Genomic DNA, 26,719 nt, shown 5'->3' on the forward strand with positions numbered 1-26,719 from the left:
CTGGACCCACTTGCAGTGCAAAGACCACAAGCAAGAAGACTCCGAAGCCGGGAGTAGAAGTACCAACATTTATCCTGGAGCTTAGAGCGAAAAGACAAGCGAGACCACGGCGTTTGGTTCTGCGGACTGTCTGCTGGAGCTCCGATACAACCAATTTGTCACTCCGCTATACACCAGTTTCTCTGGATATAGCAACTAAACAAAGTTGGTAGTAAACTCTTTGGAGTTTGGTTAGAGTCGCTTTATATTTCTTTGCTTGTGAGATTGGACTGCACTGAAACTTGGGATCGACCCTCCTGGGTCGGGCTGGACCTGGCGCATCCTTTTCGCGGCGTCAAACACTGCGAAAGTTTTGGCCAGAGCGCAGATCTCAAGACTTTGAGTCGGGTCAGACTTTGAGATATCCTCAGCAGCTGCTATCCGTGTCCAGATTCCAGATACCTGGGCGATCGGTTAGAGAGCCACTGACCAGACTTCAAAGAAAACGTTTTCAAGGTAAGAAAAGAGCACAAGTTTTTTTTTCGTTCTTTCGTTGCTTCATCTCTTAAACGTGCCTTATGTGAGTGCGGGGTTGTTTTTTTCTATGTTTCATAACTTAACATGCTGTTAAGACACTGAACACTGAAAGTTATAAAGTGATTGTGTATGAGTTTGTCCTCCGGCAGCGGAGTTTGTTGTCACTTGTAAGTCGCTGTCTGTGGTGCTGAAACTCTCGGCTGTCAGTGATCTGATCTGCTCTGTTCGTGCAAAGCGTTTCTGCCGAATCGTTCTGTTGTTGTTCTTTGTAGTTATTCAGCTCTTGTGTGTAACCCATGTTTGTTCCTTCAACAGCCCCTACAGCTGATCCGCACAGCTGCTCTGAACTGTTAGAAAGTTCTAGCTCAACAATCCTGGAAGGGTAGCGATAGTACTATGTCATGCAGCTCTGATTTTGGCAACAGGTTGTTTGACAGAAGTTTCTGGTATAGCTGTATCTTTTAGACTACATGGAAGATTTGGGTGTGGCTGTGAAAGGTGTTAGAATCTTCTGAACTGTATAAAGCAGAACATTTAACTATTGCAGATGCTTTTTAAGTGATGCCCTCAACAGCTTACATCGTCTGACTATTCCAGGATTTCAAAGATAACTAAGACAGAGACTTTGCACAGCAAAAAGAAATGTCTGCATCCCCGAAAAAAGCCTACAGACTGAGTTTATTTAACACACATGCACTCTGCAAACTGTGCCTCCAGGTGCCCAGAGTCCATGTGAGCAATCGGTTGAGTTTCGCTGTTTGATATTTTTACTGTAGCAAAGCCATCTCCAGTGGTCTAGTTTCCTGCACACGTGTGCAACTACTTGCAATGGGTGCAGCAAACAAAAAAGCGAGCAATTTGTGGATGAAGCACAATCAGTAATGGCTTCAGAAATTGCTTTTCTTGAGTTCGGTTCAGCAAAAGAGAGCAGCTTGCAAAGAAAAGACAGAGGTCGAGAAATACTGATTATCTGTTTGTTATTCTTCCTCTACTGCACTCAAACATACATACACACAAATCTACCAGTGAAGAAGGAGACAGATTCCATCTCAAACAGCATTCAGACAGAAAAGCTTAAGTTTCACATTTCAGTTGATACAAATCTAGATAGCTAAATGTATCTGCTTTCAAAGTGTTACATCAGATTAAAAGTAATTGGTTTGTCTTAATGGATTTTAATATTAAATATCTCTTCTGGGAGATAGTATTCTGACTAATTTCGACACTATCCTCTTTATCACATCTTAACCAAATCAGAACTCAGTGCTTACTACAACCCATGGAAGTTATCATAACTTTCTGATTTACACAGTAATACAGTTCTTTATTTATTCAGGTAAAAGTCTCATTAAGATCAAAACTCTCTTTTACAAGAGAGACCTGGCCAAGATGCTCATGCAGATGTCTTAAACATCTGCAGGTGTTTCTTAACAGCCTGTGCAAATGTAACATTTCATCAAATGCATGCTTTTTGCATTAATAAGTATAATTGTTTCTTTGCACCTGACACGAGTAATGTAAAGCTTGCTGTACGTGCCATAGAGGAACTGTGTATGCCAGCAAAAGCAGACAACATGCTGCGGATTGTTATTTTGCACTTTTTATGTGTTTCACACTGATCTGCAAAAAATAACCCCGTCTCCATAACGACAATCCGCCTGCTTTTTAGGCTGCCCGCTATGCAAAAATGTTGTTGACGACAGCAAATGGAAGAAGCAAGACGAAAGGGGCAGAAAGACTGGGTGTGGGGTGGATGGGGAGGGTGAGCAAGCGGGGGGTGGGGGGGGTGTTGAAAAAGAGCAACACAGACTTTTTCAAAGACAGCTGGACCTTTCTTTTCACTGTGTCTCATCCGATGCCCATTCATGGAGCTTCCGGTTGTTGGGAGGCGGGAGATAGACACCCACCTACACAAAGCAGAGGTCTTTGCTGCGCTGCTCAAAAAGAGGAGAGGGAGGGTTAGCGAGAGGCAGGGATGGATGGAGGGAGGTGAAAAGAGATGTGAGGAAAGTAATTATGAGTTCTCTGCCTGAAAAGTGCAGGTGCCTCTCAAAGTGACTATAGGCATCAATTGTATGGCTGTGTCGCTGCCCCACCTTTATGATTAACCCTACGGCAACATGTAGCCAATACAGGCTTTTACTGAAATAACATGTTTAACATCCTGCATACACATATCTTACAATTCCTGATCACAGCTTGTGTATTAAATGTCGCAGTGGATGATAGCTTCAGTGGGCTGCACTGACAATAATCAGTCAAGTATAGCTGAACATGAAAAAGAATAACCCTGAAAGGTGTTGCTGAGCAACAGTGTTTTGTCCTCCCGTCTGAGCTCAGGGAGCATCTTGGCCATTTCTTCTGTGAGTCCAATCGACTACACAGACTTTGTAGTGACTGTGCACTGCTTCTCCATGCAGGATTAGTCATATAGTGGCAAAGGTTGGAGTCTCTACAAGATAAAGCGAGTTCTGTACAAAGTATGCCTGCAGGATTAGTAAGACAAAATAAAGAAAAGTAAAGAATGCAGCAGATGTCTAATGTGCATGCATATGGCCTTTCAGCAGAGCAGAATTAAATGCTTCACTAGAGTGGGTTTCAGTGATTCACAGGTATGATATGTGCATGCACCTCGCCTAAAATGCATGTTTTTTCCCTAATTATGCACAGAAGACAAGCATTCGTCACCATAGCTGCATAGATCATTTCACTCACTGCAATGGTATGTAATGCAAAAGCAATTTTAGAAATGCCATAGCAGGATATGAAATCACACACAGACTAACCATTTCACTTGTTTACCACTCAATAGCAGGGGCGCATTGCACAAATGATGGAACTAATAGGCGTCTGTGGTTGCCAGTGGCAATGCTTGTATGAACGTCAGACTGACGCACACGATTCGCAGTACAGTTCAGTGTGTGGGAGGAAAGAGCAAAAGCTTGGAGATACCAGCTTGCTGTGAAGGACTGTAATTGCACTGCCTGAGTAATTATGTCCCAAAGAACAGGGCATTTTAGATCACTAAACATACCCCGAAACGCTGTGATACAGATCAAAGGCAGATTCCTGATGCATAAATATTAGTCTGACAATAGGGCCAATTAAAATGCATATCATGGAAGTGGAAGAAATGCATTGTATTTGAAGAAAGCGCCTCTCATGCATACTAATATGTGGTGTTTTGTTTTGATTAGTTAAGTGTTAGTCCATACTGACAATTTTTTTCCTCTTCTTCATTTCTCTGTTTTTCTGCAGCTTCCTCTTTGATACAGACATGGCACATTGTCTGACTTGCTAAAACTTAAGCATCCAACAATTCTTGAGAGGGGTTGTGAAAATAAGTAAGAGATCTGAGTGCAGTAACTTGCAACAAAGAAGTCAAAGAGACGACCTGGTTAAACCAGAAATCACAGATATATCAACAACATCCTCTATCTAAGCCGACCCAATGGCGTGGTCAGCTCTTACCGGCCCCTGTGTGGCCCTCGTCCTGCTCTTCTTCGGTTTGACCTCCTGCACTCCTTCTGGACCTGCCTCTCCCACCTGTGCCACCCTGGAACAGAGCCGCTTCTTTGGTGTTTTCACTTCCACGACCACCCTGCACTCCACACCATGCTCCTGGACCCTGCAGAATCCTGATCCTCGCCGTTACAACGTCTACATGAAAATCACCAAGCCCACCGAGTCCTGCGTGCCCCGCCAGATCCGGACCTTCCAGTTCGACTCCTTCATTGAGACCTCCCGTACCTACCTGGGCATGGAGAGCTTCGATGAGGTTGTTAGGCTGTGCGATGGTACAACCACTGTCACCTATCTGGAGTCAAGCAAGCAGTTCCTGCAGATGCGCAAGGTTGCTCCACGAAACGGCCTGCAGATTGTGAACGGTGACAATGATGTCAGTGAGTTCAAGGCTGAGTTTCTGGTCGTGGGGAAGAGGAACCCAAGTATGCCTGCCTGCCAGATGCTGTGCCAGTGGCTGGAGAAGTGCCTGTCCAGTAGCACCCATGATTACCCCTGTGGCATCATGAACACCCCCTGCCAGTGCTGGGAGGTCCCAAAGAGAAAGCCAGGAAGCTGCTACAGAGGCGGTGTCTATGTTGAGAAATGCCTTCCCGTTCCCAAAGACAATGGACGTGATGCTGAGATTATCAGTAAGTTTGTAACTTGAGTGTTTTGATTTGTGCTCAAACCCCCTTTTTTCCCCAAGTATGTTCTGGCTTGCTTATTATTTGCTTAGCAATAATCAAATAGTTCAGACTGTTGTTGGGGTGGTTAGATAATGTTGTGCAAGACCCCACAGCTCTGCATGCTTTCTGCAACTCGTCTGTTAGCGTGTGTGTCTGAAGAGGAGCTAAGGTAATGATCCTCGTCTGCAGAGCAGGGCCATAGGCAGAGGTTGTGTACTTAACCATCGCAGAGTAATGAGGGGTAAATCAAAGGTGTTAGAGAAATTCGCCACTGCATGTTCACACCTAAGTGGCAGGACCTCCTGAACTGCACACACAGTCAGCGCTTCATTTTATCTAGATGCTTGACAAGGAGGCTTAGTCTTAGGGGGAGATAGAGGGCATGTTTGTCCGTTAGCCCGGGGCAGAGAAGAACACAAAGACCTCGCAGCCAGCTGGCACCAGAAATCGAAGTACCGCACTTGAGGTTGTCATAGCAACGCACCAGTCAGGCTAACACACACACACTGCTCTGCTGTGGTTCACACCATGTGGTTAAAAGCAAACATTCATCATTTCAAATTGAACTTGTATTGCTTATAAAGAATCGTCCTTGCTCATTGTCTTTACATAAAACATATATTACTCACTTCCTGTTCTTTTATTGGAAATGCGATTAAAAATCAACTACATCACAACAATTTAAGTTTCCAACTTTTGCTCAATATCTCTCTCCCTCTTATCTCTTCCTGCAGAGGGCTGGTCTGGTTGGGGCCGCTGGTCCGTATGCAGTCAGGAATGCGGTGGCGGAGTCCAGGTGCGCAGCCGAGCCTGCCAGCCTGATGATACCGCGTGCGAGGGAACAGTGGAGGAAGGGCGGGCTTGCAACTCTCAGGCATGCATTGGTAAGCCCAGCTCTAATTTAGTCATGCAACTGAGAACGATGGTGCAGATGATGCAGATTAAGTAGTGTAATGGCGTAATTTTCGAACTCTTTCAGGCAAGGAGCGCAACAAGAGCCAGGGTCTGCGGGCCATAATTGGGTTGAGAAGGGACAATGCTGATGATTCTAACCATGGAGTTGTTGCCACTCAAACAGGTGAGATAGCAAGCACTTGTTAACACTTTTGCACACTGTGATCCAAGCCAAAGGTGTTACTCAGGGCATCTAATTATCATCCTAACATTTCTGAGTGTTAAGGGGCTGTGATGACCCTCTAATATATCATGTTCATAGATGCTACTACAGATGAGTGGACCCCCTGGAGTGCATGCTCAGTTACCTGCGGGGAGGGCTGGCAGGGCCGAAGCCGTGTCTGTGCTACTTCCTCATTCACCACCCAGTGCACCGGACCCCTTCGCGAGAACCGGCCATGTAATAACACAGTTGTCTGCCCTGGTGAGTCCCTGGTTGATCCTCTTTAATGTTGCAGAAGGAGAAAAGAAAAAAAACAGAGAGAGATGTAGAAAATTGGAGAGACACCTGGCGTCTTTGAAGTGTATAACACAAGTAGAAGCCATTATCTCTTAATTAGTTTCCTTTATGCAACATCAATCACAAAAGTAAAGTAGATGACGAGATGCAGACAAGTTATAAAAACATCTGAGCTCTCACAAACTGAAATTAAGAGCCTGAAAAAAAAGGGCTGACTGTCATTATCAAGGAAACTTCACTATCTTCCACCTAGCTGACTGCCCCACCTAGTGGAGAGTTTACAAAATGTTCCAGGACATAAAAGCTTACATTTTCATCCTGTGTTCTATAATATCCTTCATCAAAATACCCCCTTGTGTTACCTTTGTGCAGTGGATGGTGCTTGGGATGAGTGGACCCCCTGGAGCCTGTGCTCATCCACTTGTGGCCGCGGCTATCGTGATCGTACCCGCACATGCAAGCAGCCCCAGAATGGCGGAGAGCCTTGCCCCGGCCCCGCAAAGCAAACCAAGTTCTGCAACATTGCTGTTTGCCCAGGTGAGTCATGAACCTTTAGACTGTAAGTGTTTATTTAAGTGTAAGTATAAAAAAGACATACGTAATCCTCATCAAATGAGTTCTACTCGACTCATGTTCTTTTACTACCGTCCTTAAAAATCTATGACAACTGACCCTGGATATGCTATTTAACCCCCCTTGGCGAAGTGATTCATAAACGAGAGCTAATTAAGCCACTTATTGGCATCACCACCATCACAAACAGCGACTGCAGTGGCAGGTTGATATTACATCTGACGCATCAGAATAAAATCCTCTGTGGGCATTAGTCAGTAGCTTTATAACAACTGCCAGTGACTCATAATGTGCTCACGGTCATTCAGCCACCTACACATGTACTGAAAAGATTTAACTCGTTTTGAAGTCACAGCAGCAGTTTGATAGTTTTTCCCTACTTTGTTCACAGCTGGTTTAGTCTGTGTTTTTCCTTCTATTTTTTAAATCAGAATAAAATCTTATTGCAGTTGCATTTTACTATCAGCAGATGTCTCTGTCGTCTACAGCTAAATCACTGCTAGTGTTTGAAACAGAGAGTTGGCAAAGTCATTTACAGAGAGGATTATAAATTCAATTTGAAAGTGAAATGTTTAGGAAATTAAGTCATCCTTAGCTGCCTATTTGCTGTAATTGAATTCTTTATTTTGACCAAATTTTCTAAAGACCACGAGCATTATTACATCTATTTTATCATTTCAGGACAGCATTTAATAACAATTTTGATTCTTTTTTTTTCAGGGTTATTATGCTCTTAAATATAAAAATAGGATGTGAAAATTGGTTTCTGTTGTCAGTCAATCTTCAATCTTAGTTGCATTTCTGAGTAATTTATTTAAAAATACATTACAAGAAAGATGGCTTCCCTGGTCAGTGTAATTGCGTGTATTCTATTTAAGGAGAGTGGATCTTAGAGGGTGAAAGGTACATGCAGTCATGCTTGAAGGGCAGATTACTGAGCTCCAACTTTCTGTTTCATTTAAACTCAAAAAAGTAGGTCATGTGAAATGTTAATGTACTGGTGACTGTGCTATGATGCCTCTGGCCTGAGTGTCTGTCACGTCTTCACAAAGTTATAACTTTCCGGCGTACATGCTCTTCTGCCTCCCTCTAGTGGACGGATTCTGGAATGAGTGGTCTGCCTGGACTCCATGCTCTACCACCTGCTCCAATGGCACCATGCAGAGAACCAGGGAGTGCAACGGGCCATCTTACGGGGGTTCTGAGTGCCACGGCAGCTTTAAAGAGACAGCCGACTGCTTCCTGAAAGAGTGCCCTGGTAAATATATGTATATATATATATTTATATATGTTTATATCTATATATCTAATTCACTTAAAGAAAAAAAGAAATGAATCAGGCATATCACAGTACAGAGTTAATGCTGTAAAATATTTTGTGTAGTTGATGGACGCTGGCATGAATGGAGCTCATGGGGCAGCTGCAGCAAGACTTGCGGTGGAGGCAACCAGCAGAGGCAGAGGGTCTGCGAAGGGCCTTTCTTTGGAGGAGAACCTTGCCCTGGTGATTCTAGAGAGCATAAGCGCTGCAATGACAAGAGATGCCCTGGTTAGTGGTCTTGATGCAATAAATAAACATAGTCTCAGTACAGCGCAGCCCAAATACAAAGAAAATAGATTTCCTATCTTATCTCACTTGATTCATTTACCTGTCAGAACCCCATGAGATCTGCCCCGAGCAAATCACTGGAGATGTCGTGTGGAAGCAAACCCCCGCTGGAGACCTGGCTGCCACTGGCTGCCCTGCTAATGCCTCAGGTAGAGTAACATTGATGTTTGATGTGATTTGTAGTTTTTATTTCCGCCCCTTGGATGCTTAAACTATATAACCCCCCACTATGCCAAAAACAAGATTGTGCTTTCTCTTTACAACAGGTCTGATTCTGCGCCGCTGCACTCTTGATGCTATTGGCCTCGCCTCCTGGGAGAACCCAACTTACATCAAGTGTGTCTCCAAGAACTATGAAAACATTCAGATGCTGGTAAGCCCTGAAAAACATGCCCCAGTTAATTAAAATCCTAATTGCCTCATCTGTTTTTTGGGAGCGCAAAGGCTCAAAGTAACCTCTTGACTCTCTGTTGTAGTCGAGGGACTACAACGCCAAAGCACAGATGGGCCAAAGCGTGGACGGGGTCGCTGAGGTGATCTCACGCCTGAGAACCTCCTCTGATAAAGGGGCAAGTTACAGCGGCGACATCTTGGCCATCATGGAGATCTTGAAGAACACCACTGAACTCTACAAAGAAACTAGGCTGAGACTGAGCAACTCCGATATAGAGGTGAGGCCTTAAGACTTGTTAGCAAGCAATTCAAAAAGCACGGGTGTTGGCACCTTCTTACACCTCTGCCTCTATTTAATGATCTGCAGAACTACGTCCAGACCATCAGCAACTTACTGAAGGAGGAACATCGTGACAAATGGGATGAAGCACAGCTGGTAGGTGATAAGGGGGTTCATACACAAGTGATTCACAGTAGATGCGAGCAAGCTGGAGAAAAAGAGTCTATTTTCATGACATTCTCCAGATGGGATTATGTACAAGAAAATATTTAGAATTATGGCTCTAACATCTAGCATTTCTCAATTTGTTTAAATATGTTCTTAAGTTGTTCTTACAACAGACCGGGAAGAACATATTCCCCCCTCCCACTTTCATGATGCTCTGTCAGTGTTCCTGCTAAAGCGAGTGATGAAACAACTCCTACTAATTGAGTTCCCAAAGAGAGACAAGACTTTTTAGATAGAAAAGTTCAAAAAGAAGAAAACTCCCACCGCATCTTGCAAACACGTGTTTGTGTACAAACTGAAAAACAGGAGGGTGGATTACTAAGGCCAATGCGACACAGAGAAAAGCACGTCAAGGTGACAGCAAGGGAGAGAGAGAGAAACTGAATCAGGGAAAATCACTACTCCCACTCGGCAATCTGTGAGCCTCCATGCCATCCTACATACTGATGGCTGTTGTAGGGAGACACAAGCTGTACATCTCATGCAAGCACACACCTTGCGCCCACATCGCTGCAGTTGTGCGTCAGAAACACGCAAGTCGGGCAGCCCTCCCTTCCACTGAGCAGGAGAGAGTGGACGAAAAAACCTCAGTATGAATCAACAGCCTGCCCATTTATGGCCTTAAGGAAGTTCCGAGGTTGCATAGCAGCAAGAAACATTTTTTTCTTATTCTTTTTTCAGTCCACTGCAGAGCACTCTGAAAGAATAATCACAACCCTAACAGTCAGAGGGACAGGAAATCTAGTTATGAACATGTAATTAAGGAACTGCGACTTTGCCTTTCTACACAATTAAATCCGTTTGCACGCTTTTTATACAATCAAACTCAATCAACTGAATTCACCTGTTATTGACTCCTATCCTTCTCTCTTTTGTCTTTTTCTTAACCAGATGGGTGCCACTATTAAGGAATTCCTCCGCCTCGTTGAAGAGTTTGTGAGCATGATTGGGATGCAAATGAGTGGCTTTCAGGAAATTTATGAAACCACTGAGAATTTAGGTGAGCCCCAATTTCCTCTGCCAGCCTCTCTCTGTCCCTCTCATGTCTGCTCAGAGTGATTTGTCCTTTCTCCACCCGGAGAGTCCATCAATCTTAATCTAGCCGCTGTGTATCTGAACATACAAACGGCAGCAGGCTGTCATCTTCATCAGCTATAGCAGATGAAGTGCCACCTCCAAAATGCTGCGCCAGTATTTTTGGCATAGCATGCATGTGGTGCCTTTTGCACAAACTTATCAAACTTCCAATTAGCGCTACAGCGTGAAATACAAACGTCACACGCTGAATCACTTTCTGCAATTTGCATGGCTGTTTTGGCTCAGTGAAGGTGACATTCTCACAGAATTTAGTGGGAAGTGACTACTATGGTCAGCTAGCACTACACACGAAACTGCAGTGTCCTTGGCGCAGTTTGCATCAGTTCATTCAGTTTTTCAGCTGTTGCAGTATAAAATAAACAGAGTTGAAATAGATGATCTCTGAGTGCTGTTTACTAACAAAAAGCCATAATGTCTAAATTTCTGTTCCTCTCAGTGCTGAGCATTCACAAGCGCTCTCCGGCTACAAGCTCCAACTTCACCTTCACTTTGAAGGGCTGGAGAGACACGTCTGACTGGGTCAGGACCTCTGAGGAGAAGGTCACAGTGTCCCGTGATGCTCTGTCCGTTGAGCAGTCAGGTGAGAATTAACAAACGTGTATCGATATCATTTTTACATAATTGATTTTATGGGTGAGATCAGCCAACATGCAGCCTTGTGAACATGATTTATTTTTTTTGCTTGTGTTTTTCTAGATGGCAGCGATGCGATTGTGACTGGCATGGTCCTCTACAGAAACCTTGCATCCATTCTGTCCTTCCATAGGTAATACAATCTCTCTGCTTTTATGTGTATGAAACTGGCCTTCCATGAAATACATTTTGTAGCCACTAGATGGCGCCCCTTTGACTTTATCCTCCTGTATTTTCTTGCATTTATGAGTCATTTTTACTGCTAAGCCTTACATCAGACCATACCCGCGTTCGTTCTGCTGTAATGTCTCATTGCAATGTCCTCTTTCTCCACAGCAACACTACCCTCCTCAATTCTAAGGTGGTGACGGTAATCGTCAAGCCCAGCCCAACTCTCCTGTCATCCCCCGTTGAGATCGAATTCCCCCACCTTCATAATGTGAGTCCCTAATGGTTCTCCAAACTAATGGAGCCTCACGAATAAATATCACCCCCCCCTCTGGCTGTTTGCTCACTACAGCGCACAAGGCCTGACATTTTACTGACATTTTCAGTGACACTGTGACTTTTACTTTACTTGTGTCAGTTGAAATTCAAGGAAGATCACAGCACAGCCAAATGGCCGGCTGCTGCTGATGATGGTGAATGATGACGATGATGACAAATCATGCGTAATGATTAGCCTCTTGTGCTGATAAGGAGCTGTTTTTAGTTTCATGCATGCTTTTACAAGAGAGTGTAAGAAATGTGGGCAGGTGGCTGACAGCAAGCTGTTGCATCTCACACATTTATAGTAAGGTGTCCCAACCCACGCGTTTCCCTTTTCTGTAGCGATTCCTCACACTTTCTTCTCCATCTGCCTCTTCTTGCAGGGCACCATAAACGAGACGTGCCTCTCATGGGACGAAAGCGAAACGTAAGTGGTGACTAAAGTTGTTTTTCTTCTTATATGTGCGTCTAACCATCACTCACAAGTCCTGCATGGTCTCGTCACCTGATCTGGTGCTAGCTGCTGTTTATCTCCTCACGTAGAGCTGACGTCCCCACAATAGCTATTCAGCCCCCTCCACTCCCCCGGCACTACCCACTGTTAATCTTACTCTCACCGCAGAGAGAGCAATAATTTCTCATCCATTTTTCATGTCAATCACTTTGACAGCAACACAGAGGAATGCCACAACATGTTCATTTTTTTTTTTTGAGCCCCATGCCTGAAGCTTCAGGACTCAATCAGCTGTCTGACACACTTACTGCAAAGCACACAGATGCGAGAAATGACAGCTCTAATGAGCCACACTGGTTGCAGCACAGTGACACTTCACTTTGATCTAACAGTCCCCTTTGTCACTTTAAACTAACCACATCCCGAAGAGGGAGAAATACAAAGGCGGCACCTCTAACCTCATTATTAGCATCACAGTGAGCTCACTGCTGCACCTTTAGGTCAACTGCAGAGTATGAGCGTAAAGACGATGGACACTGTCCCTCTCGCTCCTCTCAGTTATGCTCATACGCCACCGCTGAGGTTAATGTCTGTGGCATTTGGAAGTTTAGTTTTTTAAAGATGCTTACATCCATTTGAATGACTTGCCCTGGATCAGTCAGCCTCCAGACCCACTATGCCACTCTTGAGCAATACACAGGTGGACAATTTGCATATAGATAGACTTGTATACTTCAGAAAGACTGATAAGAAAATACACCTGCACCTCACATAATAACCAGAGTCTGAGAAAATGTAATTAACTCATATACTTTCAGAGAGAAGGCATGTGCCTGTAGTCAAATTAGATTCTTTTTTGACAGCGGATGTGATTAATGGCAGGATAGAGATGGTGGAAATGGCAGAAGATGGAGCTCGGGATGGTGACAGAGTTGGGGGGGGGGGGGGGGGGGTCGCTGTTTGCTTACAGAGCTGCATATGTCTGAGAGTGCTCTCATCGCAGGACATGGTCTTTTGCTGTGACATTAATGGGGTCACACATGCTTTTTAAGACCTGCCTTTCATCACAATTCAACATGCAACCTTTAGCCTATCACAGCTCAAACAGAGTGCACATTAAAAAGTGCAGCCCAGCCTACTTAGATGTAGCCAGTCATAATAGTTTTACCCTGCAGCTGTCCTCCCATGACAATCTATACCAGACTGGACCTGCTGGTTATAATACCCTTCTCTCTTTACCACCCAGTCAGAGCCTGAGGGTGCTGGACATTGCCTTAAAGTCCCCTGTGCTCTCTGGCATCTGACATGTGGCGCTGAGGTGTAGGCTTCCTCAAAATTGAGAAATTATCACAATTCACATCGCTTCCATGTTCCTGTCCTTCTATTTCTAAAGAGGGAACATCTTGTCCTTTGTCTTCTTATCCTACATAAGTTGGACATCTGTTTGCCTTTTATCTCATGTCTGCTGAAGAAAGATAGTATGTAGCAAGAACTGTTGGAGATTAAGACTTTTATGAAGGTCTTTTATCACTAATTATGTCACAGATGGACCCATCAAAAAGAAAATAACCTGCAAATAAGTTCTAAAATAAAACAGTTCAGTCGTAGTATGTTATAGAAAAAATAATTTATTCACATAAACGAGATTTGAATGCATAGATATGTTTTATATATACATATTTTCCCACCACTTATATAACAAAAACCATAATAGTAATCCATCAAGAGACATTCACACGAGAGATTTCTCTGATCTCTCCTCTCCTAACCCGTTGTTGCCTTCCCTCTCCTTCTCTGTGCAGTTCCTCTCTGCTTGGGTCTTGGTCTGCTCGGAGCTGCAGAGCGGTGCCCGTTCATTCATTCAGAACCAAATGCGTCTGTGACAGCCTCTCCACCTTCGCCATTTTATCGCACGTCAACTTCGACTCGGTAAGTTATCCATCTGATCATAAAATAAGCTTCTTTATGCCCTCCGATGTACATGTTAAGTGTTTAGTGCAGTGTGCGCGTGAATGCGGTGCAGTGTGAACGTACAGCGCTTGTTTTTCAAGCGCTTTGCTGTAGCGCTGCCTGCCAGCGCTCCTTTGTCTCCGTACAGGTGCCGCTGATCGGAGAAAAGCAGCTTTTTCTGGGTTATGTATATTTAGCGGGGGATAACGGAGCAACATGTTGATGTGCGCGGATTGCGTTTAGATTTTGAATTCAAAACCTTGCGAGTCGGGCGTGCACATTTTTATTTTGCTCGTGTTTGTTAATTTGATGATGATTTGTTTGCTGCAGCTACATAAATTATATAAAAACAATAGAAAATATATATGTTTTATCTGTAGTAGGAAATAAGATAATGCCTAGCTGCTTGTATTAGAAGAAAGGTCGCCTGCGAATGATTAATTCAACACCATAAAATGATTTTCTGCCCGTCGGACTGCATTTATTGTCCGATTATGGTTATGAATAATGCACGTTTGTCCAAACTATACGGAGTTAGTGCAGCTTGCATGCCCGATGCGCTGATTACCAAAATGTGCCCTTGTGCATCGCTTTATTTCATGCGCAAAGACAATGTGTAATTTTCCCCCTTTAGACTGTGTTGCCTCTAGAGCATCTTCCTCTCCAGTTGCCTTGGTAACGGCTTCTGCAGCGCAAACTCGGCCTGTGTGATTTTTGATAACTGAGATGCTGAAGGGGGGAAAAACACACACACAGTCACATCCCCTCCTCTTCCTCCTCTCTCCTATACCCCTCAGGACAGAGGAAATGGTCTGTCCATCTCCGATCTGATAAACAATCAACAGATGTCCATTAGTCTGAGGAAATGTATAGTTTAAATACGCAAATTTTGCTTATTTCCTTAAGTGTGCAGGCAGGAGTAAGACAAACAACCAGTGAATTTGGTATGCAGTGTTTTTCTGCTGCTCAATCCCCACTGAGGATTGTCATTTTTTCCTCCCCAACCTGTTGTTTACATCCTAGATTTGATTTGCTTTGTTGTTGCCAGTCTAAATAGTCCCTCCAATATTTGTTACAGGCTACCCATACACACACACACACACACACACAAACACACACGGCCCTCCCCTCATTCCCCCGCACCACTAAAAATGCAGCTGCGCCAATCATTTCGTCTGCCAATATCCCTGAATTCTCGATTACATCCATTCCCCTCCTCCTCCTGCTTCTTCTATGGCCACAACACCAAGTCTGAAATGCCAGAGAGGCAGACCAATGAGAGACAGACGTCTGGTCATGCACTGATGCCCCCCCCCCTCCATCCTTTGATGTGCGCTGTGGACATTTTCAATAACATCTTCCTGCAAACTGTATAAACAACACAAGCGAAACGCACAAGGCTGAAATAGAGAGGAGCGGAAAAACAGCCAGACACTGCAGTATGTTAGCTCTCATTCGATGCTATCGTTTCACGAGTTCTGAGGCAGGTGTTTGAAACACCATGGTCCTGTGGGAACAGCCCACAGCTTGAACAGCCGATTCCCTCGACCACTACTTAGTGCTAGTAAGAAACACCTTAAAAATGTGCACGAGCTAAGATGTTCCACATTTAGATTTCTTCACAAGTAGCTGATGCGATTTGGTGAAGGGCAGGCAGAAGACATGCCTCATATGTAGGTCAAGCTGGCTTTCTAAATTCTAGTCAGTGGCCCATGGTAAAGATTCAACCCAGATATAGAGAATGAGAAAGAAAGGGGTCAGGACAAACTGTATGAACCCTTTTGTTCTCTTTGCCTGATTTAGTAAAGTCTGGGGAAAAAATACAATGCACTTCTATCTGCCATCTGTTTTGGGCCCCTTCTGATGTAGCTGGATAGATTTTGAAACAAATTTGCCACACTAAATTAGTCTTTGGCTGCCACAGGCTGGACTTCATGGTAGAGCTTTAATATCGGGGGGGGGGGGAGCCCTATGTGGAGCAAATACTGAGATGAAGACGAATAATCCCTCAAGGCTCTGTATTGTACCATTTAAATTTGGGGACACAGTGGTAAACGTATTAGAAGCTGTGCTTCTCATGTGCCCTGCAATACAAGAATTTATCACCATCATAAATCAAATGGAGGCCAAAGCAGACTCTATCTCCCTCTCCTCTATCAGGGCTAATTTGATACCTGCAGATTTATTTCATTTCAGGGCAGTTTTCTCACTCACCCTTTGCAGCTGTTATCCGTCTTTTCCCTGTCAACAAATTGTTAAAAATACAATCACAGCATTTGTCAAAGAGAGATTTTTTTTACCAGTCATCACACGCTCTGTGGTGATGACAACTTGATCAGAGGTGTTAGATTAACTTAAACCCTTATTAAAGCCACGAGGGTAGGTGTTAGACAGAGATTCCGGGCACACAAATTGTGCGAAACTGCACAATTATCTTGTGGGGGCTTTGCAGGTGCGTTAGCCAAGCAGCAAGGGTGTTTTGAAGTCTCAAGGAGATGAGATTTGTGTGCACAGCGGTGACCCATTGGCCCTCTAGGTGATTGAGCAGCAGGGACGAAAGACAAAAAACAATCCCTCCTCTGTTTCCCCCACCAGAGGTTCGGTGACAGGGCTGTTTGAAACATGGGATGGTCACCGCCACTTGCAGCGGCAGGCACCAAGCTGCTGTCAGAGATCAGAAGGGCAGGTGGTGGCAGATTAATGCACAGGTGATAATGGTCCACCTGTTCACCCCTCCAGGGATGGATGAGGAGCTGCTGGTTGGCACAAATATGAACCAAAATTCGGAGGCTAACAGGGGAGAGAAAAGACGAGCGCAGGATGTCTGTCAGTGATTAGACTGTCGCTGTAGCAGCTCAGACTAATGACTGATTACGGCAACCCTACCTGAACTGCCCCTGGGATTTGAGCAACCCCGTTCTTGCCTAATGGAGAGAGATATCTGTGTATTATTTTCACCTCATTTGCTGACTCAAATGCTCAGTGGAGAAATGCAGTGACCCTGACCATTTGTCTAGCTTGCTGCTCCATCTTTCTGACATGTCACCTTGCCTCAGCCGTGGCCTGATTGTGCCATTCAACTGTTTGCCTGTGGGGAGCTGTCTGCTATTCCAGATAGCGCATACCCAGAAGCTTAGTATCCTGAGTGTGTATGTGTGTCTGTGTGTGTGGCTTTTATTGCTGGTTTCTTCTCTGCATAAATGTGCATGTGTGTTCATAATCAGCTCTAAGAGGCATGCATGGTCTTGTCTCCTCTCTGTAGATCATGGACAAGGCACTGCTCCCGTCCGTGACTCTCATCGTTGGCTGTGGGGTCTCCTCTCTCACCCTGCTGCTCCTCATCATCATCTACGTCTCCGTGTGGAAGTAAGTATCCCTCTGAGCAACGATCAGCCATGCTAGCCTCTAATATTCTATGCCGTGTTCTGTGTTTTTCCCTTCCTTCTGCCCACGCGTTGCCAAACTCACTCTTTTTTCCTTCCACCTTTCCCAAACTCTAGGTACATCCGCTCAGAGCGCTCCGTTATCCTTATCAACTTCTGCCTTTCCATTATATGCTCCAATGCCCTCATTCTTGTTGGACAAACTCAGGCTCGCAACAAGGTAAGGCACTTTTCTAAGCAATCCTACCCTCTCTTTTTCAAATGTACTGCTTAGGGGATTGACACAGATTTCTCATCTTTCTATCTCTCCCTTCCTTCCGGGCTCCCACAGGTGGTGTGCACTCTCATCTCTGCATTTCTGCATTTCTTCTTCCTCTCTTCTTTCTGCTGGGTGCTGACAGAAGCTTGGCAGTCCTATATGGCTGTCACTGGTCGTCTGCGCAACCGCATCATCCGCAAGCGCTTCTTGTGCTTAGGCTGGGGTAAGCGTCTTCACGCTCGTGTCTCTCTCTTTTTTTAAAAAAAAATCTGCGTTGCATCATTTGTTTTCTCCATAGCTTTTTATCTTTGATGATCTAACTTTTCTCCCCTTTTTCTGTCTTGCAGGCCTTCCTGCACTGGTGGTGGCTGTGTCTGTGGGTTTTACAAAAGCTAAGGGATACGGCACTGTCAACTAGTAAGTCTACTCGAAGCCTTCTGTTTTTGTCACTTCTCTTTACTCTAGATTTTTTTTTTGAGGGGAGAGAAAACTCTTGTCTTAGCTAAAGAATTAACTTTCTTCCTTTTCATTTCTAGCTGCTGGCTCTCTCTTGAAGGTGGACTCCTCTACTCATTTGTAGGCCCTGCTGCAGCTGTCGTTCTGGTTTGTATTCTGACTTTGACATCCCAATCCATCACAATACATAGCTGTTTGTAAATGCATCACGTATGATCACACTGTTTCATCCATGTATTTTTTTCCTGCACACAGGTGAATATGTTCATTGGTATTCTGGTCTTCAACAAGCTGGTATCCAAGGACGGCATCACCGACGTGAAACTGAAGGAGAGAGCCGGGTAGGTCTTATTGATCTTCTCAACACACTCGAGTATTGTGCTTATCGTCCTTATCAGTGCCATTACAGGTTCATTGATGATGTGCTTTGATATCACGCCGCACAATCAAACAACTGAAGTTGTTACTAATCTGCTGTTCTCTCCCGCTGCAGGGCATCACTGTGGAGCTCCTGCGTGGTTCTGCCTCTCTTGGCCGTCACCTGGATGTCTGCCGTCTTGGCCATCACAGACCGCCGCTCAGCCCTCTTTCAGATCCTCTTTGCCGTCTTCGACTCACTGGAGGGGTTCGTCATTGTCATGGTGCACTGCATTCTGCGCAGAGAGGTAAGAAAACAAATCAATAAGACAAGGTAAAAAAGATAAAAAGGAATTGGTTTGATTTGGTTGTTTTTTGATCAGGTTACCTAACGTAGAACATAGACAATTTTCTCAATATCTTCCCCCCTTCCATGCATTAGGTTCAAGAGGCTGTAAAGTGCAGAGTAGTCGACCGCAAGGACGATGGAAATGGAGACTCTGGCAGTTCCCTGCACAATGGCCACACCCAGCATATGGTAAATTTCTTGGCTTATTGCCTTTTTAATGTCTTGAGTGCCTCTTGAATTTACCCTTAAATGAATATATGCATACATTAAACACTGATAGAATGTTTTTGTTCTTTTATCAGCCGTCTGATAGTGAAAAGGATGGAGATTCAAGCAGACAAGGTGAGCCCCTTTTTACATCAACTTTTTCCTTTCTTGCCCTTAACCATTTTTCCATTTGCATTTCAATATAAGTGAGCCTTGCACTTGCAAAGAAAGAGACCATTTTTATTGGACCAAATTCCTTAGACGTCCATTATTTTTAACTCTCGCTCTTGCAATTCTGCTTAAAAGGAATGAAGAGCTCCTCCGAAGAGAAGATGCCTCCTCCTCAGATGCCCCTTCCCATGGGCTCAAGCTACCACACCCTGCCATCCAACCCCAGTAAAGGTCACATGCAGGCGGTTCCTGAGTACTCCAGCCACACCCTTACCCTGAAGAGAGAGAAAAGCCGCCTGGCGGGAGGAGTCGACCCATCCTGCGGAAAACCTGTGTATGTCTGCGAGGGAGAGCTCTTCAAGCAGCTGGACGCCGATCTCGCTCAGGCAGAGGGCGGTGTCTCTGATGGCAGCGGTTACGTCCTCATGCCCAACACTACCTCCACCCTGAGGGCTAAGCCCAAAGATGACACGACAAAGTACAACATCAGCGTGGAGCAGCTGCCGCAAGCCAGACTCATGCACCTCGGCGGGCCCTTTGCGGAGCCTCAGGCAGCCTTTGGAATGAAGTCGATCCCCCCTGATCAAGTCAGCGTGTCATATTCAGAGAGAGACTCCCCCATCCAGAACATCCACAACATGTCCAGTGAGTCTCACATCACCCACAGCAGCCTGGAGAACACCTTCGAGTCCATGAACTCAATGATGTCCAAGAGTGAGACCATCTCCACCCTTTCCATGAGCTCCTTAGAGGTAAGAGAAGATGGAATAGTTGCTTTAGTCTCCTTTTGCAGTTTTCTAATAAGTTTCTAAAACTGAACTGACCTTCTTCCTCTCGCTCTTTTTCTCACAGAGACAGAAATCTCGTTATGCTGAGTTGGACTTTGAGGTAAATATTGTTTGGATATTGTCTCTGAAAACATTAGGAAAATGACTTGTATAATAAATGCAATGCAACAATGCACTAATTTAATTTTTTTACATGTACTCTAGAAAATAATGCACACCAAGAAACGCCACCAGAACATGTTCCAGGACCTTAATAGGAAGCTACACCATGCTGAGAAAGACAGAGAGTCTCCTGCTTCTGACAGCAAGGTAAGAAATCATGATGTAATTGTTGTAGCTCATCTCCATGCACATTATGTTTCAGGAATTGAAAAACACATCAATGGGAAATGCAGAGGCAATGTTATTGCTTAAAAAAAAAAAAAAAAAAGATTACGTGGTGTGAAAATGACCTTTTAAAACAATGTACAACATAGTGTATTGTACTATGGTTGTAAGTGCCTTGAGGTCATTTGAATAAGGATGTATTTTCTTCCTTCCTTCTTACAGTCTGTGAGATGGAGTGTGTCTTCAGGAGGAAGTGACAAAACGAACCACAGCGTGAGTGTTTATATACAACCTCACACTCTCAAAATTTACAAAATATAGTCAAGACACACTATCATAGAGTCCACATGCCTCAAAGAGGAGTAATTTTCCCCAAATGACAAAAATGACTTTCATTATCAGAAAATCACCTCTGATGAAGCCCATTTAATTTCAATTAGATCAGGAATTGCCCGGAGCTAACGAGTGACAGCCACACTAAAGTGACCTCTCTTTGTCCTCCTACAGGACAAGCAGCAAGGTCCTCTGGAGAGGCCATGGGAGGGAGTCCGGGGAATACCGTCATCACCCCCTGCATGGGTGCGCAAAGACCTGGAGCCCTTAGCTGCCTCGCCTCTGGAGCTGCACTCTGTGGAGTGGGAGAAGACAAGCACCACCATCCCTCTGGTGGGACAGGACATCATTGACCTGCAGACAGAGGTCTGAGGGGGAGGAAGGGGGCTAGCGAAGCCGCCTAATTTCACCTCGGTCACCTTTTTTGGTTTGGGAATGGGATCCTGCATGGATAGTGTAGGGGAAGCCAAGAAAGAGAGGAAGTGAGAAAGTAGGTCCCAGAATCAATGTCTTCAACCCTCAGCCAGAGCAGGAAAGAAGGAAGAGAAGGAGGGATGGTGGAGGGGATGTTTAATGTAGCTTCAGAGTGGACTTATCAGCATCTCTTATTAGAGTGCTGCAAAGGTCATAGGGGTAGTGGAGTGATCAGTGGAGTCCACGGACCAGGACTGTCTGTGGTTCCATTAATGCTTCACTGGGAGTTTCTTGAGCACGACAGCCTGGGTTTCAGAGCTGTGGTCGACATGCCTGTGCTTCTTTTTCCTTCTCAACTTTGGAGAAAAAGTGAATAATTTTGAAACGGCGCGTTCTCCCTGCTTCTTGGGAGCAACAGCCGGAACTCCTGGCTGATTTTCTTCCAGCCAAAAAAAAAACCTTCCAAAAAACAGGACAAGGCAAAGAGAGCATATGGGACCAGTTTCATGCTCCAATACTCTGATGGGCGCATACATTTTGCTTTTGTGAAGTGGGTTACTTTATTGTTTTTATTAATCTTTTTCTTTTATTTATTCAGCTTGTGTTTGTTTGTACTGCTTTACATCTGGAACTGCAACTCCAGAGCTGAAAATGACTCTGTGCTGAGAAAAAAAACACACTCCTCTATTGGAGAGCTTAATCACGCTGATAGAGCTTCTCACTCTTGTTATCACCATGGCTATTATAATTCCAATTATTATTGCTGGTGTTATGATTAGCATTGTTTCTCTCATTATTGAGTTAATAGCATATTTTGATTTTTATTCCTTCGTCATGAAGTGTCAGGCACAAGATTTATTGCTGTACTGTGACCTATGACATTATTCAAAAAAAAAAGAAAAAAGAAAAGAAGGATTCAATGCACCCATAATGTGTTCGGAGCCCATATCGACTGCATCGGGACAAACAATGCTGAGTGGTGATGGAGGTGGTGGTTAGTTACCATTTGCTGGTTTCCTCCAGTATTCTGCTTCGATACCAAAACACCAGCACCAGAAGGAACACAGACTCTCAAGCGGGAAGAGCAGTGCACTCTGGAAAATGCTGGATAGAGATGTGAGGAGGTGGCTGGGGACACCACCCTCCCCTCACAGCTAGCACAAGATGCAGGCTCTTCCATGTTGAACATGTGGATTCAAGGGTTCAGAAAGGCCTTTCATCATCGCCCTTTTGTTTCTCAGCCTTGCAGGACTTTTGGACAGAACAGGAGGCTCCTGGCTCTGAAATGACTTCCAAGTTCAGCGTCAGGTCCTCAAAACTTCAACACATTTGTGTTTTCAGCCATCAGTGTGATATAGTGCAATATGATGGGCGCTTGATGCTCAAGCAAGACTGATAATATAATTTAGGCCGAGATTTTTTTTTTACTAATGTTTCAAAATTTTTATACCATCTTCCTCATATTTACTGAGCATATAGATGCTTTATGAGAATACTGTATAACAAATCTGTATTAGTAATTCAAAGAATTTATTCACTAGAGATCTGTTAGCACAAGGCTCCATATTTGGAGCTCTCTGTGACAGGTAGATGATAGTACTGAGAAAAAATGAGTATTATATAGAATGAATGATAGCTTATGAATATCACAAAACTGTGTTCCAGGATGTTTGTTATTACTCTCAGCTGTGTAGCGGTGGGTAATTGAACCTCATGTCTTCTGTAACAGTGTTGATAACTCAACAGTATGTACTACCAGTCAATTCCCCTGCCCCGTCAAAATTTTCTGCCCCACCCAAAGCCCAATTCATACCTCGAGTTACTTGTATTGAAAACCCGATTGTACTTTCTCGTCACAATGTTTTTAATGTTCTGTTTTACCTCCTGTAAATGTACAGTTTTCACAGCACAAAATGAATGTGACTTATTTCTAATAAAAAAATATCTTATATTACAATACGTGAAAGAATGTGGCCTTTAATTTAGTTTTTTTGTTATTGTTTTCATTTTTACGGGTAACAACAGTGTAATGTTAAAATACAGTTTTATCCTCTTAAGATTCACATTCGCAACAACTTCTACAGAGTCTCATGTGCCTGCTGTCACGTAGCAGTTCCTAAAACCCAGAACAAAACGCAAGGGAAGCTAAAAATAGAAGTTCAAAAGTGAGAAATTGTAACTAAGAAAGGAAAAATGCTGCAATACTACAAAGAAAGATGGAATACAGACAAGTAAATTTTGAACTCCTGCCACATTAAAGCCTCTGGCAAACATTTCACTCTCTCTCTCACTTGAGATGTGATTTGCAGAAACATAAAACAGCAATCTCTTAAGATGATAGAAGTGCAATTTTCCTCTGTTCTATTTTTGCAGAAAGGCAAATTATTACCAGGAAAAAAATATTTCTGAAGTTGAGTAATGGCAAAACAAACAAATTTGACAGGCGCTAGAATATGATTCTGACCCCTTTAAAAATAGGAAATGTGCTCGGCAGTTTAAATATAGTTTTGTCTACTTTTGTCTGCAGTATTCCCGCTCTGATTTCTCTACTGCCCGTAATCAGTCCTTTGCTTTAATTGAGCCAGTGCGCTGTAATTCTGCTGCAAGGCATAAGCAAAATGAGATTTATATCATCCATTTGTAGAGCACTGCTCATTTCGTGAGGTCACCTGGAGAGCAGACTGGATTATGAGCAAATGGTACTTTACTGTAGGTGCAATTTTCGCTGCATTTTAATGTGTGTTATCAAATCATATGATGTGCACCATTACATCGTTGCTTATGGATCATTTTTGCTTTGTGGAACACTTTGTGCTAATTTATTATCTCGCCAAAAGTCATCTGCATAGCGTATGTGCAGTGTGCTAATGATGATTCACGCTGCTGATATAAAGACTGTTTTGCAGCTGCTGTGCACTGTGACCTATTGGTGTTTATACATATATATATATACACATATAAATATTCATGTCATGAGTGTTAGGAGGTTGCAGAAGAAAACAGAAAGAACTATAGAGAGCTATAGAAAGAAAAGCGATGGATTGAGAAAACAAGGAGAACAAAGGGGGGAAAGGGTCTGCTGCTCCATTTCAATCGGTCGGTGTCTGAGTTAGGGCTTGCCAGGGACACAAGTTATACACTCACACAAGCAATTTTAATGCAGCTATAAAGATTAGATGATTGCACATTTCCTAATACCCTCTGTATAGGACACAGCCTGTTTCTCCTAATCAGCCATTTAAAAAAGAAGCCAATCCAATCAAAGTCACAATAATTATATGCAGATGCAGTGTCTCTCCCAATGCTAATAACATCCAAAAGCTGTCAGTGGCTTCTCATACACACACTAATTCTTTCCCTAATTCTCATTTCAACCCCCAAATGACATGAAATCCAGTATCAATTAGCACCTTGCTGGCTAACAGCGAGAACCTGGCTGTCTCTTAATTGAAGAGGTTACTATAGAAACAGAGGATGCTAATCCTCGAGATGGAGAAAGAAGAGAGGGTCTTTAGGCCTCCCGAGAGAAGTGAAAATCTTTTCAACAGTCAGTAGCATCTTCTCATTAGCTGACAGCAGTACATTAAATTATTATAATTAGAAAGTGTGAAGCAGCAGAAAAGTTAACACTAAAACCTTTCAGTCTTTTCCAGTTAATATCTTTATTAAGCTTGAGGAAGTAAAAGATCTATGAGCTTGATTATCTTTTTCTTGTCTTTTCCCTGTAATTCAGTTTGAAAGTTAATTTAAAATGTTTCAAATTATTATCCGTGCACATATGTTAGTCACAAACAGATATTTTGACTCATCACCAGGTATATTAACAATTGCTGCACTCCGCTGCTTTTATGTGTGCGGTTTCTCTGTGAACATTTACTGTACTACTTAATAGAGATCAGCCATTATTATTATTATGCTTATGTTTGTTTTTGGTTTTTTTCTGCTGCCATAAAATAGGTCTGTTTACATAGACTTAATAGACAGCTATACTAGCAAGCATCCTCATGCAATGAGCCCCACCACAATTATATGTTTTTAGTTAAATCTGCAAAAAAAAGATAACACAGGCATAACATTTTGGCATCAACAAGGTGATACCCAAAGAGCTATTAGATGAAGACTCAGCATATCTGGGGGAGTAGGGGCGGTGATCTTCTTTGGTTCAAGTTGTTGTCACTGTGTACAGAGGAGAGAGGTAAAATAGTGTCTAGAGCCAAAACACAGTTGAACATCTTTACAAAATTACCATCATGATAACCCTGCAATGCCATCTGTAAAGTGCCTAATTCACTTCATTCTTCATTTTTCAGTATAACAATGATTCCAAATACACCGCCAGTGCAGTAAAAGCATGCATGGATAGAAAAGCACACAATGTAAAACTATCACTGAAAGATTTGCCTCGCCAGAGCCCAAATCTCAGTGAGGGATCAATTTGACAAAGAACAAAAAAAAAAGGCAGCCAATATCCAAAAAAGAGCTTTGAATATCCTTCAAGAAGCCTGGAGAACAATCGTGAAGATTACTTAAATAAATTATAATAGAGCTTGCCTAAGAGAGTTTAGTCTGCGTTGAAGAATAAAATCCATCCATCCATTCGCTTCCACTTCTCCTTTTCAGGGTCGCGGGGGGCGCTGGAGCCTATCCCAGCTGTCATAGGGCGAGAGGCGGGGTACACCCTGGACAGGTCGCCAGTCTGTCACAGGGCCAACACACAGGGACAGACAACCATTCACGCTCACATTCACTCCTAATGGCAATTTGGATTTTCCAATTAACCTATCCCCACAAGCTGCATGTCTTTGGACGGTGGGAGGAAGCCGGAGTACCCGGAGGGAACCCACGCAAACACGGGGAGAACATGCAAACTCCACACAGAAAGACCCCGGCCTGATGTTGGAAGTGAACTCAGGACCTTCTTGTTGTGCGGCAACAGTGCTAACCACCGTGCCACCGTACTGCCCTAAAAAAAGCTGTGATGGCCGAGTGGTTAAGGCGTTGGACTTGAAATCCAATAAGGTCTCCCTACGCAGGTTCAAACCCTGCTCACAGCGGCTCAATGATGAAAACAGAATACAATGATTTGCAAATCCTTTTCAATCTATATTCAAGTGAAGACACTACAAAGACAAGATATCTACTGTTCAAACTGATAAACTTTGTTTCACTTTCACTCATTTGGAATTTGATGCCTGTAACACATTCCAAAGAAGCTGGGACAGGGGCATGTTTACCACTGTGTTATATCATCTTTCCTTTTAACAACACTCAATAAGTGTTTGAGAACTGATGACACTAATTGTTGAAGCTGTGGAGGTGGAATTCTTTCCCATTCCTGCTTGATGTACAACTGCAGTTGCTCAACAGTCCGGGGTCTCCATTGTTGTATTTGGCACTTCATAATGCGTCACACATTTTCAATGTGAGACAGGTCTGGACTGGAGGCAGGCTACTCTAGTACCTGCACTCTTTTACTACGAAGCCAGGCTGTTGTAGCACATGCAGAATGTGGTTTTACATTGTCCTGCTGACATAAACAGGGACGTCCCTGAAAAAGACATCGCTTGGATGGCAGTATATGTTGCTCCAAAACCTGTACGTACCTTTCAGCATTAATGGTGCCTTCACAGATGTGCAAGCCACCCATGCCATGGCCACTAACACACCCCCGTATCACAGATGCTGCCTTTTGAACTCGCGCTTGCGCTGATAACAATCTGGATGGTTCTTTTCCTTTTTGGCCTGCAGGACACGACATCCATGATTTCTAAAAAACAATTTGAAATGTGGACTTGTCAGACAACAGCACACTTTTCCACTTTACATCAGTCCATCTCACATGAGCTTG

General features: G+C 43.7%; 1 protein-coding gene and 1 non-coding gene across 3 annotated transcripts; both read left to right on the forward strand.

Annotated features, from left to right (window-relative positions):
* On the forward strand, window positions 1-22,828 carry adgrb1b (adhesion G protein-coupled receptor B1b). Of its 2 annotated transcripts, XM_006788031.3 has the most exons (32): window positions 1-495; window positions 3,775-4,670; window positions 5,441-5,590; window positions 5,686-5,784; window positions 5,923-6,084; window positions 6,493-6,657; window positions 7,787-7,951; window positions 8,078-8,242; window positions 8,350-8,451; window positions 8,569-8,675; window positions 8,779-8,973; window positions 9,063-9,131; window positions 10,095-10,203; window positions 10,738-10,881; window positions 10,998-11,067; window positions 11,271-11,373; window positions 11,807-11,850; window positions 13,680-13,806; window positions 17,090-17,193; window positions 17,328-17,430; window positions 17,542-17,692; window positions 17,817-17,886; window positions 18,006-18,072; window positions 18,181-18,266; window positions 18,419-18,590; window positions 18,725-18,820; window positions 18,934-18,973; window positions 19,145-19,761; window positions 19,862-19,897; window positions 20,002-20,106; window positions 20,347-20,397; window positions 20,632-22,828. In XM_006788031.3, exons 2-32 carry the CDS (start codon window positions 3,968-3,970, stop codon window positions 20,827-20,829), a joined length of 4,575 nt encoding a protein of 1,524 aa, XP_006788094.1. In that variant the 5' UTR covers window positions 1-495; window positions 3,775-3,967; the 3' UTR covers window positions 20,830-22,828. The 2 variants fall into 2 exon arrangements, with proteins under 2 accessions (XP_006788094.1, XP_035762485.1); XM_035906592.2 differs by lacking the exon at window positions 20,347-20,397.
* A 3,015-nt stretch (window positions 22,829-25,843) lies between these two features.
* trnas-uga (transfer RNA serine (anticodon UGA)) lies at window positions 25,844-25,925 on the forward strand. Its single transcript has one exon. It is a non-coding gene; the product is annotated as a tRNA-Ser (tRNA).
* Window positions 25,926-26,719: the final 794 nt, after the last annotated feature.

This window comes from Neolamprologus brichardi, chromosome 22 (genome assembly GCF_056152115.1).
Source record: "Neolamprologus brichardi isolate AB-2024 chromosome 22, ASM5615211v1, whole genome shotgun sequence".
Taxonomy (NCBI): domain Eukaryota; kingdom Metazoa; phylum Chordata; class Actinopteri; order Cichliformes; family Cichlidae; genus Neolamprologus; species Neolamprologus brichardi.

Coding starts and splice junctions, on each gene's coding strand:
- adgrb1b (XM_006788031.3), top strand. CDS start 3,968: ATGGCGTGGTCAGCTCTTACCGGCCCCTGTGTGGCCCTCGTCCTGCTC. Junction 8,974..9,062: donor TGAGCAACTCCGATATAGAG/GTGAGGCCTTAA, acceptor AATGATCTGCAG/AACTACGTCCAGACCATCAG. Junction 17,194..17,327: donor ATCTACGTCTCCGTGTGGAA/GTAAGTATCCCT, acceptor CCCAAACTCTAG/GTACATCCGCTCAGAGCGCT.